At 47.8% G+C, this 16,368-nt stretch overlaps 1 protein-coding gene across 6 annotated transcripts in view; it reads right to left on the bottom strand.

The window, feature by feature from the left end:
* Positions 1-2,938: 2,938 nt before the first annotated feature.
* LOC135389844 (uncharacterized) overlaps positions 2,939-16,368 on the bottom strand; it is a 63,731-nt gene continuing 50,301 nt past the window's right edge. For 5 of the 6 annotated variants that reach the window (XM_064619879.1, XM_064619880.1, XM_064619877.1 and 2 more), the window contains 3 exons: positions 14,185-14,292; positions 7,678-7,829; positions 2,939-3,088 (listed from right to left, as the gene is read on the bottom strand). In XM_064619879.1, the coding sequence (XP_064475949.1) occupies positions 7,689-7,829; positions 14,185-14,292 (249 nt within the window). In that variant the 3' untranslated portion in view covers positions 2,939-3,088; positions 7,678-7,688. Of the gene's footprint in view, positions 3,089-6,799; positions 6,884-7,677; positions 7,830-14,184; positions 14,293-16,368 lie in introns of all 6 variants that reach the window. The other variant, XR_010421603.1, reaches the window with a different exon arrangement.

Consider the following 16,368-nt stretch of genomic DNA (forward strand, 5'->3'; position numbering starts at 1 on the left):
ATCACTAGTGCCAGTCAGTTCGACTAGCAACTTTGTTAGCCATTCAGTTAATTCCTTATTCAGCCGGAGCAGTGTTCTTGCCTATACGTTGTCAGATATAATCCAGTGAAATCTATCACACTATGCCATCGCCGCCACATCGTGGCATCAGGAGTTGGAACATTCATTGCCTGGCCAACATAGCCAAGCAGTGTCATAAGACCACCATAGTTTATGGTCAACTTACCAATCATCGAGCTAAACGGGAATTGGCCGATGCACACTACAAATGTTGACGACGCAGACACCAGTTTTATCCACCACATAGTGACCGACAACACCGGTTAAGTTTGCGTCCGCCATCATATCAGCCTGCCTTCAAACACGTGACTAGCGTAAATTTTAGCGGACTATAAAATGCACAGGTCGCGCGCGGAAAACTGCCAACCCAGCCAACCCTGCCTGTGACTAACCCAGACATATATAATATTGCAAGCACACAACTAACCAACCAACATGTCCCCCCCCCCCCCCTGCTAAGCCAAATGGCTTCTAAAACGTGTCTTTCGTTTGCTAGGACGACCGGGACACATAGAAAACCCCAAATTTGAGTGGTTAGTGGGAGGAGGAGGAGGAGGAGAGAGGAACCTGAGAGGTCTGCCTGCCTGATTAGGCGGAATGTTTCTCGGGAAGGGAAAGGTGGTGGAGAGGAAAGGGTGAAGTGGAAGACCGAGCGGAATCCGCTCGGGGGGAGGATAGCTGCGTCCATGGGCCGACTTCAGGGGAACTGTGCCGGCATACGCCTATTACACATCTGAGGGAAACCCAGGAAAAACCCCTGACGGCACAGCCGGCCCGCGGATTCGAACCGCGGACCTCCCAGTCTCCAAGCGCACGCGTTACCGCTGCGCCACCGGAGCTGGTGAGTGGTTAGTGATGTTCTTAATCGCGGCATTACGAAGCAGCATTTCCGAGAACGGGGGATTCACGACCAGGACTATCGAGGTCCTCCCTTATTCATCGCTTGACAGGGAGAAAGCAGGGGGAAAGAAAACGGAAAGAAAAAAGAAAACCAGTCAGCACTGACCCGGATAGAAGCGCGGTTGCCGCTTTCAACTTTTATACGTCACCAATGAAGTTTTCATTCTCCTCGTTTGACCCGGAGGAGCGAGTCGAATGGGAACGCGCGCGGCGATGTTCAAGTGTCTTTCTACGAAAAAAATGGCGTACAGAGAAAATTTTCGTGTTAGTCAAGTCAAGTTGCCTGCTAAACTACTCGATCGACACCAGCGTGAACTTGGCAGGTGGCAATTTCGCAACGCCAAACGCGGCAGTATACAGGGAGAAATGGTATCCTCATTTCCCACTAGAGACGCCAGAGCTAAAACCCATTATCTAGGACGCTTGATCCACATGCCTGAAAACATCGACTTCAAAGAGGACATATCAGATTCTGCGGACTAAAATCCAGGTGAATCAAAAAGATTAACAACGACAGACAGCACAAAGCGATTGGAGGATTGAAGGAAAAACACAGGGAAAAGCACAGTCTTAGGATTTACATGGACCACAAGCCAAAAAACACCGCGAACCGGCACGGAATACAGGGGTGATAGGGGAAGTGCCCTGCTCTTCCAGGCAAGAACAGGATGTATAATGTAAGAACCCCGAGACACGAACACGAACGAGAACACGAAGACGAGAACACGAAGTCTCAATCGTTTTGAAGTTGTCTTGTGTTGTGTCTGTCCCTTCGCGTTCCCTAGTCTCGGGGGTTTTTAGATTATGCATCATCTCGCTTGCCAGCACGCTTGCTTCCTAGCCATTTTTTCAAGAACGGGATGCCTACTAATGAACACCAGAAGAAAAGAACTGTTTGGTGAGAACAACCTCGAGGAATGCGAGAAACTGCAAGTGGTCACACCTTTGACTGATACGACAAGAAACACACAAGATATCACGGCGATGCTGTATCGCGAAAACAAAACCGAAAGCAAGAATGCACTCCTAGCGCGAATACAGCGCCGTCTAATAAATTGGGGAGAAAAACCCCTGAAGACCCAAATGAAGAATAACGAACAAATAAGACTTCATTGTTAAATGTTATCCTCGCACCTGTGACAAAATGGATTAGGTGTAACTATACTCAATATCCCCTCTTAAACGACCACACAGGTTCAGCGTTCAGCTTCAGAGCTGAATAGGTGGCGTAAGGCACCTCATATTGTGGCGTGAAACAACTGTGGCTATGAGCAGCGTACAGGTGGAGAGAGGACAGCAGTAAGGAGTGGGGGACAGGGGTGTCAGTATGCGTCCTGGACAGACTTCAGGGGGAACTGTGCCGACACAGCACAGCCGGTGACAGGATTCGAACCCGTGTCATCTCCGATCATCCTACCCACTATGCCATGGGAGCTGGTCGCAACTGTGACCCGCACGAAATATGAGCACATTTGCGTCAAAGACTACAAACAATACGACGATCTTGGCACTTTATGCAACCTTAGCCGAAGCCGGAGAGACAAAAATGACGAGTCATGGTTCTAATCAGTTACTGTCTGATGTCCATGTGAAAATGTTTTGCTTTAAATGATTGAGAGTCATCCCAACATGACATCCTTGTTTTTGTATGAGGGCCCCAAACGACAGCTGCATATTAAAGCGTAGATTTTACATTCGTATAGCATGCTGCAATCTTAAACCATGTGAGCTTGCTAGAGCTGATTACTGAACTATCATCTGCTTTGCTAAATTCCCCTCTGGTGGCCAGTACAGAAATACTAGTGCTGCGGAGTCCGACGAACCCTTTGATGGATTTAAATCCGCAATGCACATCGATACGAGATGTGCCATCTACACCTACATCTCCAGAATCACATCCAACATGGAGACGTCGTCCCCACGTTATATTCAGAATTATATCCAGGACGAGTAGTCTGAAACAAACGAACACTTTCTGGTCAAGCTTTATTACAGAAAGTACACAAACCCCACAAAGTACAAAGGTACAAAGTATAGCTGAACCCTTTACACACCACACTTTTCATTTAGCTGTCTTTCTACGGTACACCTTGGCTCTTCTGCCCTGTAGGCATCAGTCCAGCAACATCTGATATGAAGAAAAAGTTCAGCTTTAGTTCACTTATTAATTGCGAAGCCACTACATGAGGGAGTGGGTATATCATTGGATGGCGTACTATGGGAACTACAAAAGTGGGGACCAGGGGGGGACCGCACGATTGGCGCGACCTTGTCGGCCCGTCTCCGGACCGGTGTTGGTCCTTTGTGCTATCCACATGGATTTGTCCACGTCCACGTGCGCCAAGCATGGTGCATTGGAGCGCCGCTATATGCCAAAGGGTCCAACGAGCAGGAGGATCCAACGTTGGATCCTTCGGCTCGTTGTATACTGGATCTTCATCGATGGATCTTCCAGCACGTTTGGATCCTTTAGCTCGTCACACTTCCCCTATACATACCGCAATAAACAGCTGGCCGAAAAACGTTGGGCGCGTGCGGTTGGGGACTAATATGCATCCACCGAATGCACACCACTGCGAACGAAATGCGCGGATACGCACTAAATCCAAATGAACGGTAGCATTCGTGTGTTATTCATACCTGGCTGAATGTCATTAAATTACAAGGAATGTAATTGTGGAATATGAAAAATGGCGGCGTAACGATGAAATTCATCGTTAGGCAAATACCTCAGAACATCAGTTCTCTCATGTAATTGAGGAATGCCATTGCACAGTCATTACTGCCGGCCCGCCTCATGGCCACGATATGTTTATGTTCCTTTTAATGCAACTACTTTTAACTGCTCCATCATGTCAGTTTTTTGCGCAATGTGTTATTGTTGTGGGCTCTCCCCCACCCCCACCCTTTGGCGCATAATAGTTATTGTTGTTACAATGTTTCAGGTGTCCTTTACTCCTGCTTACATACACACTCCACATGCAGGCAGTGATGGGAACGCGTATTTAGCAGGTAGCCGACCTTTGATTATCCAGTAGTACCCAGTAGCTGTTCATGTGCACCAAGATACGCTCTGAAAGATTAGGAAACGCAGACTGGCAAGAATATTGCCAGAGTTGCTCTGAATCAGAACGGCTTCCCTCAGTCCTCGGGGTTCGAAGCCACCAGGTCGATATGCTGTAAGCTATATATAACTGCTATAACTGAATGCATGGGTCAGTCAGTCGAGGCACCCCACCTCTTGACCTCCGCCTTCCTTGTTACTCCGCCTGACCTGACCTGACGACCCGAAAGGCAGCCAACCAAACCGCCAGTCAGCGTCCACCCTTCCAGTTCTAGCCTGGCCTGTTCTGTCCTGTTGGCCAGTTCTGGCCAACGTTCCCTACTTTACTCGGAGCTTCTGTCCACGTCGCTGCGTCAGCCATTGCTTCCTTCCTCGCTACCTTTGTCTTGAATCTTGGCATCCACCTCCTCTTCGCTGTCTTCAACGGGGGCGTGTTTCCAGCTCTGTGCTTCAGCCCCGTACGTATTTGGGCTGGCCTCCAAGTGGGACTATAACGTGCTCCATCATACGCCATGTTTCTATGGGCGGTAAGGGTTGACCTGCAGAACCTGGTACCAACGGAACAGCTGACCATCTTGGTCTTGAGAATGCAGTATCTGTGAACACTGCTACTCAATGTCTGCTGTCATGACGATACAATGCATCTTAAACCACACAATCCAGGTTCGTAACGCCTGTAGCACGTCATCCAGAAACCCAGGCGCACTGGAAGAAGCGTGGAAGCTCTTGTTAACTGCGTGATGGGGCATGTAGTAGTCCGTACCCTCCCAATGGCTTCTTCGGGTCTGTCCTATAACCTGATAATACTAGTTCGTGAGGTCCTGAGGTCCGACGTATTTTGAGTTTCTCAAGCGTAACTAGGCTGTGTGTGCAGAAGGTTGTTCTTCCAGGGTAGGCGAACCTTTCGGTCATCGATCATCTGCACTTTAGGTCAACCGTTAACTAGGTACACTCAACCGACGGTCGACGATTCCAAGGTCCCAAAAGGACTGCAATGGACTAGTCATGATTGTAGTGCAATACTTGGCACTAGGTCTTTCAGGGGTCCAGCCAGACCGCGGCCGCCATATTGCGGCAGTTGCCCATCGAGTGACATCTGCTAGATGTATTCACGCTCCTTCCAGACCGGTTCAGTTTGCTATCATCTGCTGCCACATAATGAGCAGCAGCATAATGACCACCGCAGCAATGACTTCTTACCTTTGGCAAGGCAGTTTCCGTTTCCTTGGTTTTCCAGTGCTTGCACATTTCGAGCTCCAACCTGCATTGTATAACATTGTATAAGGAAAACATCTGATCCGCTCGCAGCAGTTGCTCTAGCCGCTCCACATCCGCCTCCATTCAACGTAGACAACAAGGCTCTGGTTTCTTCACCGATGTCCAAGCTAGCTTGTTGGCTTCGGCACTAAGCCTTCTTTCTCTCCTGGAAGCTGTGATGCTGCTTCCTGGGAGGCACCACAGTGTCAGTGGCCGTAACATGTTCATTTGTTCTCAGCATTCCGCTTCCATTTTGACAGAATCCAGCAGCCTGACCGAGCATGACCTGACACCGATCCTCCAAAGCTTCAGAGGGATTCCCATGTGAACCATTTTGCGTACCTTCAGATGTACTTTCCTATGAATCGTTATGAACCAAGGATCTGGCTGTGCTTGATCAGTACGATCGTGTACTGGTAAGCCTCCGAACTTCGCATGTGCCCGGTATGTGTGAACCAAGGAGTTAGTATTTTAAGCTCTTCCGTACCATACGTGTAGCCTATTAATTGCAAACCCTTGATTGATATTGCGGCTTCTCCTGCCAGAAGTACGACATCTTTGTGGTTCGTTATTCAGGAGAACGCAAAATTCCTGCAAAATCCCTTTGAACATGTTTTTGGGCACGGTTTATTGCATCGCACTGATGGCCAACAGCTGGAAACACTCGTTGGTTCTCCACGTCACTGGCCCTGTCACCTCAGGTCTTCGTTATCGACGTTCTCGACGACTTGTTGAGCCTCGTTTACCGCAATCGTCAGTGTTACTAAACACCATTACTAGGCCATTGGGAGTATTTTCTTGTTGCAGATCCTGCGCAAGTCTCTGTTTCGGCGCCATAGGTTATGAGTAGAGGAAGGAGGGACACGTTTATGGCCTGCTAACCAATGACAAGAACATGCCGCAACAGATGACTAAGGACGGCAATACTAAGGACGTCAATACGAGAGTCAACTCAGGACAGAATCCTACGAAGAACGTACTGATTGCTGTGCGACCTCCACGCTCTACTTTGTTGTCCGTTGTCAGTTTCTGACACACTCTCAAGAATAAGATGCGTGTGTGTGAGCCCATTCACAGCTACTACTAAAATACTGCTGCAAAGGATTTGGGTGGCTGGTGTAGCCTGGGAGGATCCTTTGCAGACTGGCACTGATTCAACCTGGAAGGAGTGGTTCAACATGTTGTCCGAGCTCCCTCAATTGTCCATTCCTGGAGTGATAATGTAACAATGAGGAACTCGCTAAAGGGAATGTGCGTCAGCCCAAAGGCGTACGGGGCTGCAGCATACGCGGATGTCCAAGAAAGCCATGAGCTTACTTCTCCAGTCATGGCGACATTGACCATGTCAGGACAATTATGCAACTGGAACTTTTGGTGACAGTGGTTAATAACAAAGCATGAGCACCTACGCTGGTGCCAGTGATTGGGTGCCCTTGCTTTGCGTAGAGCAATATAGTTCATTCGCGTTCAGTTAATATGTTTTTCGCTACGTTCACAGCTCTAAGTGTTGCATCTTACCGATCTGGTGCCCTCGGAGCGCATGAACAGATGGAAGCGGAGGACTACGCACCCCAGGCAGCAAGATTCTTGCCAGTCGAATCACTGCACCTAAAGACCTTTCGTCATTGCAAGGGCAGCAACGGCATATTGCGGTTTCAGTACTCACAGCAGCTACCTTCCGCCACACATCTCATATTGCTGCCTCCAGCATGTTACGAGAGAACCTGATTTCGCATGTTGGTGTTTATTGACAGGGTAGACAACCCACTAAATACGCGCCTCTTTCTCACTGCGCATACGGTTACTCAACTTCCTCTCGGGGTTGTGGAGGTGCAAGTGCAGGACACCTAATAATTAAGGTTGCATTATTTACATACACCTTGACTAGAGCAGTACCGCATACAACCCTCCACATGGCCTTCGTCCACATGGTCTCGCGTTGGGTCTACTGCGGGAGTTTCCTGCCGTGATGTCCCCAGAGTTCTAACACGGTGGCAAGTGGCAAAACAGAGAGCTTGATTTCTAGCAATTGCAAACTGCACTGAGAGAGATCGAGGTCCCTGTAGCATGCTGTAGCGAGAAAGTTTGTGCCCAGGTAGGGCGCAAAGGGCAAGGTAAATGCAAGGGCAAGGCGCCCAAATTGACCTCATTACATTCCTGAGTGGTGGGTCTCACAAGTATCACATGGTGTCATTGGTGTCTTGTGCCCTGATAACATTTGGTAACGAGATGATGTAACGGTTACTCATTAAGTTATATATATATATATAAAAAGTTATATATATAACTTATAACTTATATATATAAGTTATATATATGAGTTATATGTCATACCAATATTTACCAATATCAGATATCGTATTATTAACCACCGATACCTTTAATGCATGCTTTACCTTTTCTCTGGCTACCCAGTTTTGCACTGGTCCAGGTCACGGAGTTTCTCCATGTAAGTCTCTGGAGATTTTTTGCAGTCTGATTCCTTCGCCTCTTCCACGGAGAGTACCGCCCAGTTGCCTTTGTACCCACGGGACCTCACACTGCAAATCTTTGAGGAAGACAAATGTAGCAGCAAGTGAACAATTAGTGAAACAATAGCGAAAAACCATGAGATCAAAGTAAGCCATTAACGAAGAAAATAACCACATAGACATACAGACAGTGTAAACATCTACAATCCCAGCACAACACACACCCACACCGCCAAAAAAGCAACAAATACGGGTGCCCCGATTATTATAACAGCAGGCGGGCCACGTAAAGGAAGGTTAGGTAGCAAGCGAGTTGGTGCTGACGATCCATGACAAGGACCCAAGACAAGACAAGGTAGAGACACAGTTATCAGCTTGGTTTGGTCAGCTTGGTTTCTATTCCGTGGCCGTCAAACCGGTCATAAAGTAACTTTAAATACTGGGTTTATCAGCGATATTTCAAGGAGACACATTTTAAGGTGTATTATGCATGTATTACAGCATGCATGCAAGAGATAAGATTACACTTCTTTTTTTTTTGATTGGGTGTTAGCGCCGCGAAGCAACTGTGGCTGTGAGCGACGTACAGATGTGGACAGACGGAGAGAGGATAGCAGGAAGGAGTGGGGGACAGGGGGGTTAGTATGCGTCCTGGGCTGACTTCAGGGGGAACTGTGCCGACATTCGTCTGGAAAGTCTTCGGAAAACCCAGGGAAAACCTCAGACAGCACAGCCGGCGGTAGGATTCGAACCCACCACCTCCCAGTCTTCAGCACGACCTTGGTTACCACCAACGAGCGGACGCCTTAGCCCACTCTGCCATGCCGCTGGTCTACTACTTCTGTTATGTGAATGAATGTTGTCGCCCTCACACGCTCTCCGGCAACATATGGAACGATATCAGAAATGGGTCCAATGGCTCCAAGTGAATGCAAAACATTACACGTACTGCGAACAGCTCCTGCAAGTTTCGCTCCACTGATTACCCCGGATCAGTTGGGTTGATTTGGTTTGGGTACGTATTACATCTGCTATATACTGGTAATGTGAATGCATATGCGTGATTGAAAATCACAACATTTTGGCGTTTGTGAACACGAACTTCTTCCCTTACCTAGGGTGTGTGGTGGTGAAAACATACCGAATCTTTTTTTTTTTTTTTTCGAGATGATCGCAGGAGCACAATCGTGGGATCACTTGGCATAGAATGCGCCACGGGGGCATACCCCAAAAGGTATTGTTTGTTCAGACGCGGCCTGTGGAACAACAGCCACCATGACACCATGTTTGACACTCCTTGGCAGCAGCAGCTGTCGGCTTGCATTAATATACAGATTCGCAACGAAGTTGTGTGTTACTCTGTCATTCACCTGCATGTTTCCCTCTGTGCAGTCCAAAAAGTAATCCACTTTTTCCACTGTGCACTTGCGCACAGCGTGTCCAGACATGTTATACTTTTTGTCCCCTGGTGGAAATTTAAACTCCCTTTAAGGTGTAACTGAATTTTACTACTGAATTACACCAGCTCGAAGAAACACCCTCGGATGAGGGGTGTTAAAACATCCACTGAGCTTGGGTGTAAAAGAGGCGTAAAATGGGTGTAGCGGGCATAGAGCTTTGTACATGAACTGTATTTCTTTTGAAAGTACAATGATATGCTTCATGCTTCTTACAGACGCAGGGGCACCTCGCTAGAGCTTTGAGTCTACACTCTGAATCCTGTGACGACCATGTGCCCGTTAAAAGAGAAAGCCATCGCCAAATATGTGTGTCCCACTGAATAATATGTGTGCCTCTTGAGCCGTGTACTCGTGTGAGTGTTAAATAATGCGTGTACAGGCTAAGCATGTGCGTGTACTTCGCTGAAGCGTACTACGTTGCTTCGCCCTCCGCCCGTGAGGAGTGACGTGGCACTAGTGGCAGGCTCCCACAGCTCCCCATAGAGCCTATAGTTCAGGCAACACTGGGCATGCAACCAATGATGCCTACCATTCGGCCAATCAGGAGTCAGTTTGGCTCGCCTTTCGGCCCGGTACTGGCTACCATCGGCTTTTACTTTTACTGGTTTTCATGCCCGACGCTCGTTATTCCGTATTCCAGAACTAGGCAAATTTTGGACAAAATACACATTTATTTGAAACATCGTACTGACTCAATAGTCTGACACAAATATTCACCGTGCGTACAGAATCCAAATCGTTGCGTTCGTTGACCAAGTTCGAAAACGCAAAACACAGTCAACTCCTAGAAGCGAGCGACGCTCACACGGGTGCATGCGATTTCACGGTGAGCATCTCCTTTCGTTGGTTGCAGTGCGAAGGTTACAACGAAGTGGGAAATGCTTGCATAATGTAAAAACCCCGAGACTAGGGAACACGAAGGGACAAACAACCCCTGTGTCTGTCCCTTCGTGTTCCCTATTCTCGGGGTTTTTACATCATGCATCATCTTCACCAGCTTGCTTGCTTCCTAGCCATTTTTTCATTGGGAAATGCTTGTCGCACGGACACAGAATACTGTCTCTGTTGTGACTGCATTTGAAAATCGACGGCGCTCACAAGTGTTCCTCAGGCGTCAGCTCACCACTGCATTCCAGTTCTGAACTGAGAGACTGTTCGTACGTAGGACACTTGTGTCTGGAAACATCACAACACGCGTTGAGTCACTTTGACACAGTAACAAATCTGCGACTGCTCTTTGAGCAATGCGGTCATACGGTGCTGTCAACAGACATCGTCGAGACGCGAGTCGCCGCTGCCACTTGTCTCCCCCTTCCCTTCCCGTAACTCCCCGCCGCCAGACCGGCAGCCCGCGAAAAAATGCTCTTTTGAAACTTGGCCAACCAATAATAGCAGAGCGCGCGATGTCCTTCGGCCAATGGGTATCAACTATGATGCCTGACGGAGTAATACCACGTGTTTATGACGTGCAAACGTGCATTTTTTTAGAGCCGCAAAGAGGGGGAGCTATGGGGGCTGCTAGTGGCACCTGGTATTGTTCCGCAGTGTCTTTCTCGCTGCTTTTGTGCCTGTTGTGTGCTCTGCAACCTCGCGTTTGAGAAGTACAGGTTTAATGTTTGCCTAAGGTAAGTCAACCTAGCTGGGATGCAGCGTACGACGCCTGAGTTTTACTTGTGTTTAACCATCGCAGTACATTCTGTTGCAGACTGTGGACGCATTGCAAATGGCGGCAGGAGAGGATCGGCTACATCGGTGAAGCGAGGATGTACATTACTGTATAAACTCCAAGGACGTGAGGCAAAATGTTGTACTATTCTAGCATTCACGTTTGAACTATACAACTATACAGTTTCTGTACAGGCTTGTATGGGGCCACTAGGTTGGACAATTGTTCATCGGCCATTTCGTTTGAGGAACTGTCGTGTTCGTCACTAAGGATGATCTTGGTTGAACTATGCTGTGCCAGACTGTGCGGAGGATTGTGTGTTTGGAGGACTGTACTGCATTGTACATTGTACTGTTTGCGACGTACTGAAATTTGCGTGCAACAACATTTCGCTCCTTGTACTGTCACACGGATTTACAGTTTGCAGCTGCTGGCAGCTCAGAAAACTAACATTTCGTGCTGCGTACACCTTTAAGGGGGTGAGTTATGACACTTGTGAGTGTGTTTTTGGTCGAACAGAAAACATGCTTCTTCTGGAGGGTGTAACCTCTCCTAGAAGTGTTCCCGTACACCCTTTAGGGGTTGAGTTATGACACCACCGGATTACACATAAAAGGGAGTAAAATAATTAAACAGTGTGTGACTCTTATAGCAAAAACGTGCTTTCTGCTCAGTTGACGCAGCAGAGTCGAATGGTTACTGCACAATCAAAAGGTGCATGGACAACGGGAATTTCACGGTCATTCCAAGCAATGACAAAATCCTTGCTTTCTGGGCTATTTCCAGCACGGCCAAGTATGGGGAGAGATTTCAGTCTCATGGCTCCAAATACGTGTGTGACGCGCTGAACAGGGAGAAAAGCATGGGCAGATGGAGGAGAGATGCTATTATCTCCAACGAAGCCCGACATCCATTTAATCTGAAAATAACCACAGTGTTGGTTCAGGCCTGGACAAACCCCCACACTAGTCCCACAGAGAATTCAGAGACTGCCGTTTGACTGCCTACCCGACAATTCTCATTATGGTTATTCGGAAGGCCTATCAGCAAATCTCCATTCGTCCTGCGGCAAGCCCGTGACCCACATGTGTTTCGTTCCTGCTTGCTGCTCTCAAATTTTCATATGGCCGACCTGGTAATAGCCACCACAGGGTGTCCCAGGAAACGTAGAAACATGTCAACGGTATTTGTTCTTACTGGGTTTTTGTCAACACTCTTGGTGGGGCAAACAAGTGAACAAAACCTAGTAAACATGACCTAGCAACATAACAAAACCTAGTAAACCATAAAACATGTCAAAAACCTAGTAAGAACAAATGCTGTTGAACGCATGATTCTGGGTTTTTTATGATCACATTTTCTTGGACACCTACTCTTCCTCATTTTCGCGAATCGCACATTCATTCATTTGCGAAGTTATTCGCGAGTATTTAGTTTCGCAATTCCAGGGTTGTTTCCTTTCACTGGATAAACGTCAAGCTGTGTTCTCGAGCACAATTTTTCCCGAACAACGTCGCCGGCGCAGGAGGTATATTGCATAATGTAGGCGCACCATCGAACAGGCAGCTGGACCCGCCAGGTCTGTCCATGCACTTGTTGAGGACTCGTGTAGCGTTGGCTCTACGACCCATTCGGCATCATTCTACCTGGGCGCTCGGCTGTTCCATACACTGTGGAAGCAGAAGCGATCTTGGGACACGGCTGGGACAAATGGGTGAATGGCTTGTCTCTCCTACAGATGCATCTACCAAGGATGACAATCTGATCACGAGACCAATTCCTCGACGTTTACGGATGCCAGCTTGCGGGCATATGGCGTCGTGTGGATCAGCGTTTCTTGATCGCCAACGGTCGAATTGCTCCGCTGAGGCCAATCACTCTTCCGCGTCTTCAGCTTCTGCGATATGTGCAAATCACTGCACGTCACGCCCAAAGAGGCAGACTTCCAGACCGATGTTAGGAGTGCCCTACATTGGGTGCAGTCGCCAAAGTTCGTCGCGGAACGCGCAGAGGAATTTACAAACCCAGAACAATGGAACCACTGCAATAGTAAGGACAACCACTGTCCGCTGCTTCGGCTGGGAGCCGTCCTATCACCGCGTACGTAAGCAGGTACATTCACATCTGTGCCATCGGCAAACGAGACACACCGGACTGCTCACAGCGGAACGTTTCTGGAGTGACAAAAAAAAACGTTTCTTTCAGAACGAAGTGGTACACGTCGGCACCTATATCTCGTCATCGATAATGTCATCGATACTGGCCTTCCGTCCATTACAGGGCCACGACTCAGTGCTGTGAATGCGAGGGTGACTGCAGCAGAACGACAAAGGGGACGATATTCCCACCATCCCATCCCGCTAGCATCCAAGCATCGCCTCACAGATCTGCTTATCTGAGACGTGCACCGACGGTTGCACCACGCAGGGACCCTCACATAGCTACAGCAAAGACACTGGGCGCTAAAAGGCCGCCAGACTCTTCGGCGTGTCTTGCATACGTGCTTGCAACGCCCGTGTCTCCCCTTCGAAGCGCAGACATCGCTCTTTTCACCCACACACCAATTTCCACTGGAGACGATGCTCCGGATCCTCTCGATTCCAGGTCGTGACGGCACAACGAGAGCGCATTATTTTTCTCTTCCCCATCCCTATGACGCTTGGTGTTGCTCAACAGTGTTCCATCAGGAGAAATGGGTTTGCTTGTCAGTAATCACTTTGCTTACTTTGTTTGATGAAGTAAGCTGTTTGCAGTTATGGGTATTGCAGGGTAGAATAATACAGAAGAATAAACCATTAATAAATAAAATAATAATAAATAGAAGAATAAACCCATTTTTGGGGGTGTGAGTCCCCTTTCGCAAAATGAACTAGTGATGACAGGTATTTGGGGGGGGGGTGAAAATGCTCCTGGAGAAAGAGCCCTTGCGGCACTTCGGTCAGCCTATCACGTGATACTTTTACGTCACGAGCTGGATAGATTCTGCACACGCTCATCAGACTCGACATGCGAATTACTACCATCACAGCCGCGTCTAGTTATTAAGTACTTCGCAAGCACCAGTCGCTACCCTGTGCTCGAGGGTGTGATTCAATAAATGGGGGCGCAGTCATGTGTGTCCCTGAGCCAGGAATGAGACACGACAGACACCTATTCGTGCACGACACTGTACTGCACCGTTTGACAATACATGCTAACACGCTAACATCATGCTAACATGCAAAACATTTAAGCATTTGTCCTCAACAATCTTTACTTCCATTCCGATGATAGGTGTCAAAGTTGACCAAGCAGAACGGTCCTCACCTTGTTTTTGATGGACGTCACGTCATCTGCGGCCACCATACGGAGCCTATCCCAGCGCAGGCTGTATACCCCTTCATCAGTGTGATCAACATCTTTTTCTTTACACCACTGAAATAAACAGTAATGTGAAACACCTATGATCCGTCACTGTGCGTAATAGTTTTTGGAGAGAGAAACAACAAAATGCGGGCATGTCTATCCACTAAGATAGCATTGACTCAATTGAACTGGATCATTCACTAACTGATTCACTATCCAAGTTGGACATGATGGAACACACAGAAGACCTGAACGGACAGAGGGCAGCGTAACTTGCAAGTAAACAGGAATAAAACACCATTTTCAAATAACGCATTTTACATCCTTAGGTATACATCAAGATCCCACTTGTGTTCTCCCAGAACAAAACAAAGGGCACAAGCGACCAGCATTAATTAGTGGTAAAAATTTCTTTTCTTTTGATAGCAGTTTCTCTACACATACAGTGGTCATGGAAAAAAGGCTGCTACTGGGCAGCTCGTTATGACGTCCGTTGTTCAGGCTGAAAATTCTGGAGTTACTAAGGAAGTATTTACTTGGATGTTACTTCCTACTTTGCTTCGTTAGGTTTGGCCAATTCTAGTTCAGACTTCACTACACTTCAGACTAGTTATTACAGCTGGAAAGAGATGATGTTACGATGTAGCGTTTTCTACATAGCTGCCTGGAACACCATGGCCCAATCCAAAGGGACGTTCGCCTAGAGCAGGGGTTCTCAACCTCATGTGGTATTTTGGAATGTCATGGAAGGTAATATTTGCATCCAATCGGCCATCGCCTGGACTGCCTCGTCGGTGTGTCATAAAGCCCCACTGCAGAAAAGTGACTACAAACAGCATCTTGCACATTGTTATTTATTATACAGGGTGTTTCAAAAAACAGGTGTGTCAGGGTGTGTCATTCGGAAAACAGGGCGACGGAAAAATACGGGGTAAACGGCACTTGTGCGGCAACTGAATTTGCCAGCTTGCAAAAATATTTTCATTTGATTCATTCATTCATTTCAATTTTTTACAGAATTAGAGAGCCCTGCCCAAATGGAAGATAGAAGGTCGGACAAAAAAAAAAAACAGGGCGGGAAAAAAGAGGCGGAATCATTTTTGTTTGCCGCTTATCAACGTATGGTGGAATGTCACCCGCCTTGTTATCGACGCGTCTTGTGCTGCACGCCGGTCCGGCGATAAACTGTTCTAGCTTCATGGGGGTGGGGGCATGTCCTGCCCTCCGCGCATCTTCGCGACTGATTTGGTGCGCCGTTGAATACCCGAAGCCTCAACTTCGGGACTTTTTTTTGACTAAGTTCGCTACGGGCTCTAAATCTGTAAAAAATCGTGAGGTTGTATATTCCATGTATACTGGAAATAAATGAATGAATTACTTTCAGATGAACTTGTAAAATTGCGCGCGGCCAACCATCATCTCGAATGTCTTCACTTAATTAGTGTATACATATTTCCCACCACGCTTTTATTCCTTTTATAGCGCCGTGAAGCAGCTCTGGCTATGGGCCAGATGGGATGTAGACAGGAGACTTGGCAGACGGAGCCAACGAGAACCGCTCATATGCACCGAAAAAAAGCTGGTTTTGAGCGTTTGGTGCAAGTCAGCCAGAGCGGAAAAGCTCAGAACCACAGAATGCTCACATGCACCCAAAAGGCTGGCAACTACGGTGCGAAGCAAGCTTGAATCACGACCATCTCTATAATACACATAACACTCGCACCTAGCCCCAGCGCCACTGATGTAGTTTCGCCAAGCGGCCGCCGCGCGTTTGTGGCGCTGAATACGGGACCCTCGGCAGACGACGCATGCTATGCGGATACCGTTGCGACCGTTGCTGGCGTCATTCGCGTTTGGTTTTTGCTATTTTTCACGCGGTGGACAGAGTTTGTCTCTAGTGCGTGGTTTGTGATGGTGTACTGCACCGTCCTGCTTTGCAAGCCGAAGAAAGCAGTGTCGAACATAAGTACTTCATTGCACGAGTTTCCCTCAAATGCTGTCTTACGGGAGAAGTGGCTCGAAATATATCGCAGAGTCTTGACAATTGCGAATTGCGATTGTTTCATTTCATATAGGGTGCACTTTGTGGATGGCAGTGTGTACCATAAATAGTTTTATCTAACATAGCTGAGTTTTTGACTGCAT

This window comes from Ornithodoros turicata, chromosome 3 (assembly GCF_037126465.1).
Source record: "Ornithodoros turicata isolate Travis chromosome 3, ASM3712646v1, whole genome shotgun sequence".
Lineage (NCBI taxonomy): Eukaryota > Metazoa > Arthropoda > Arachnida > Ixodida > Argasidae > Ornithodoros > Ornithodoros turicata.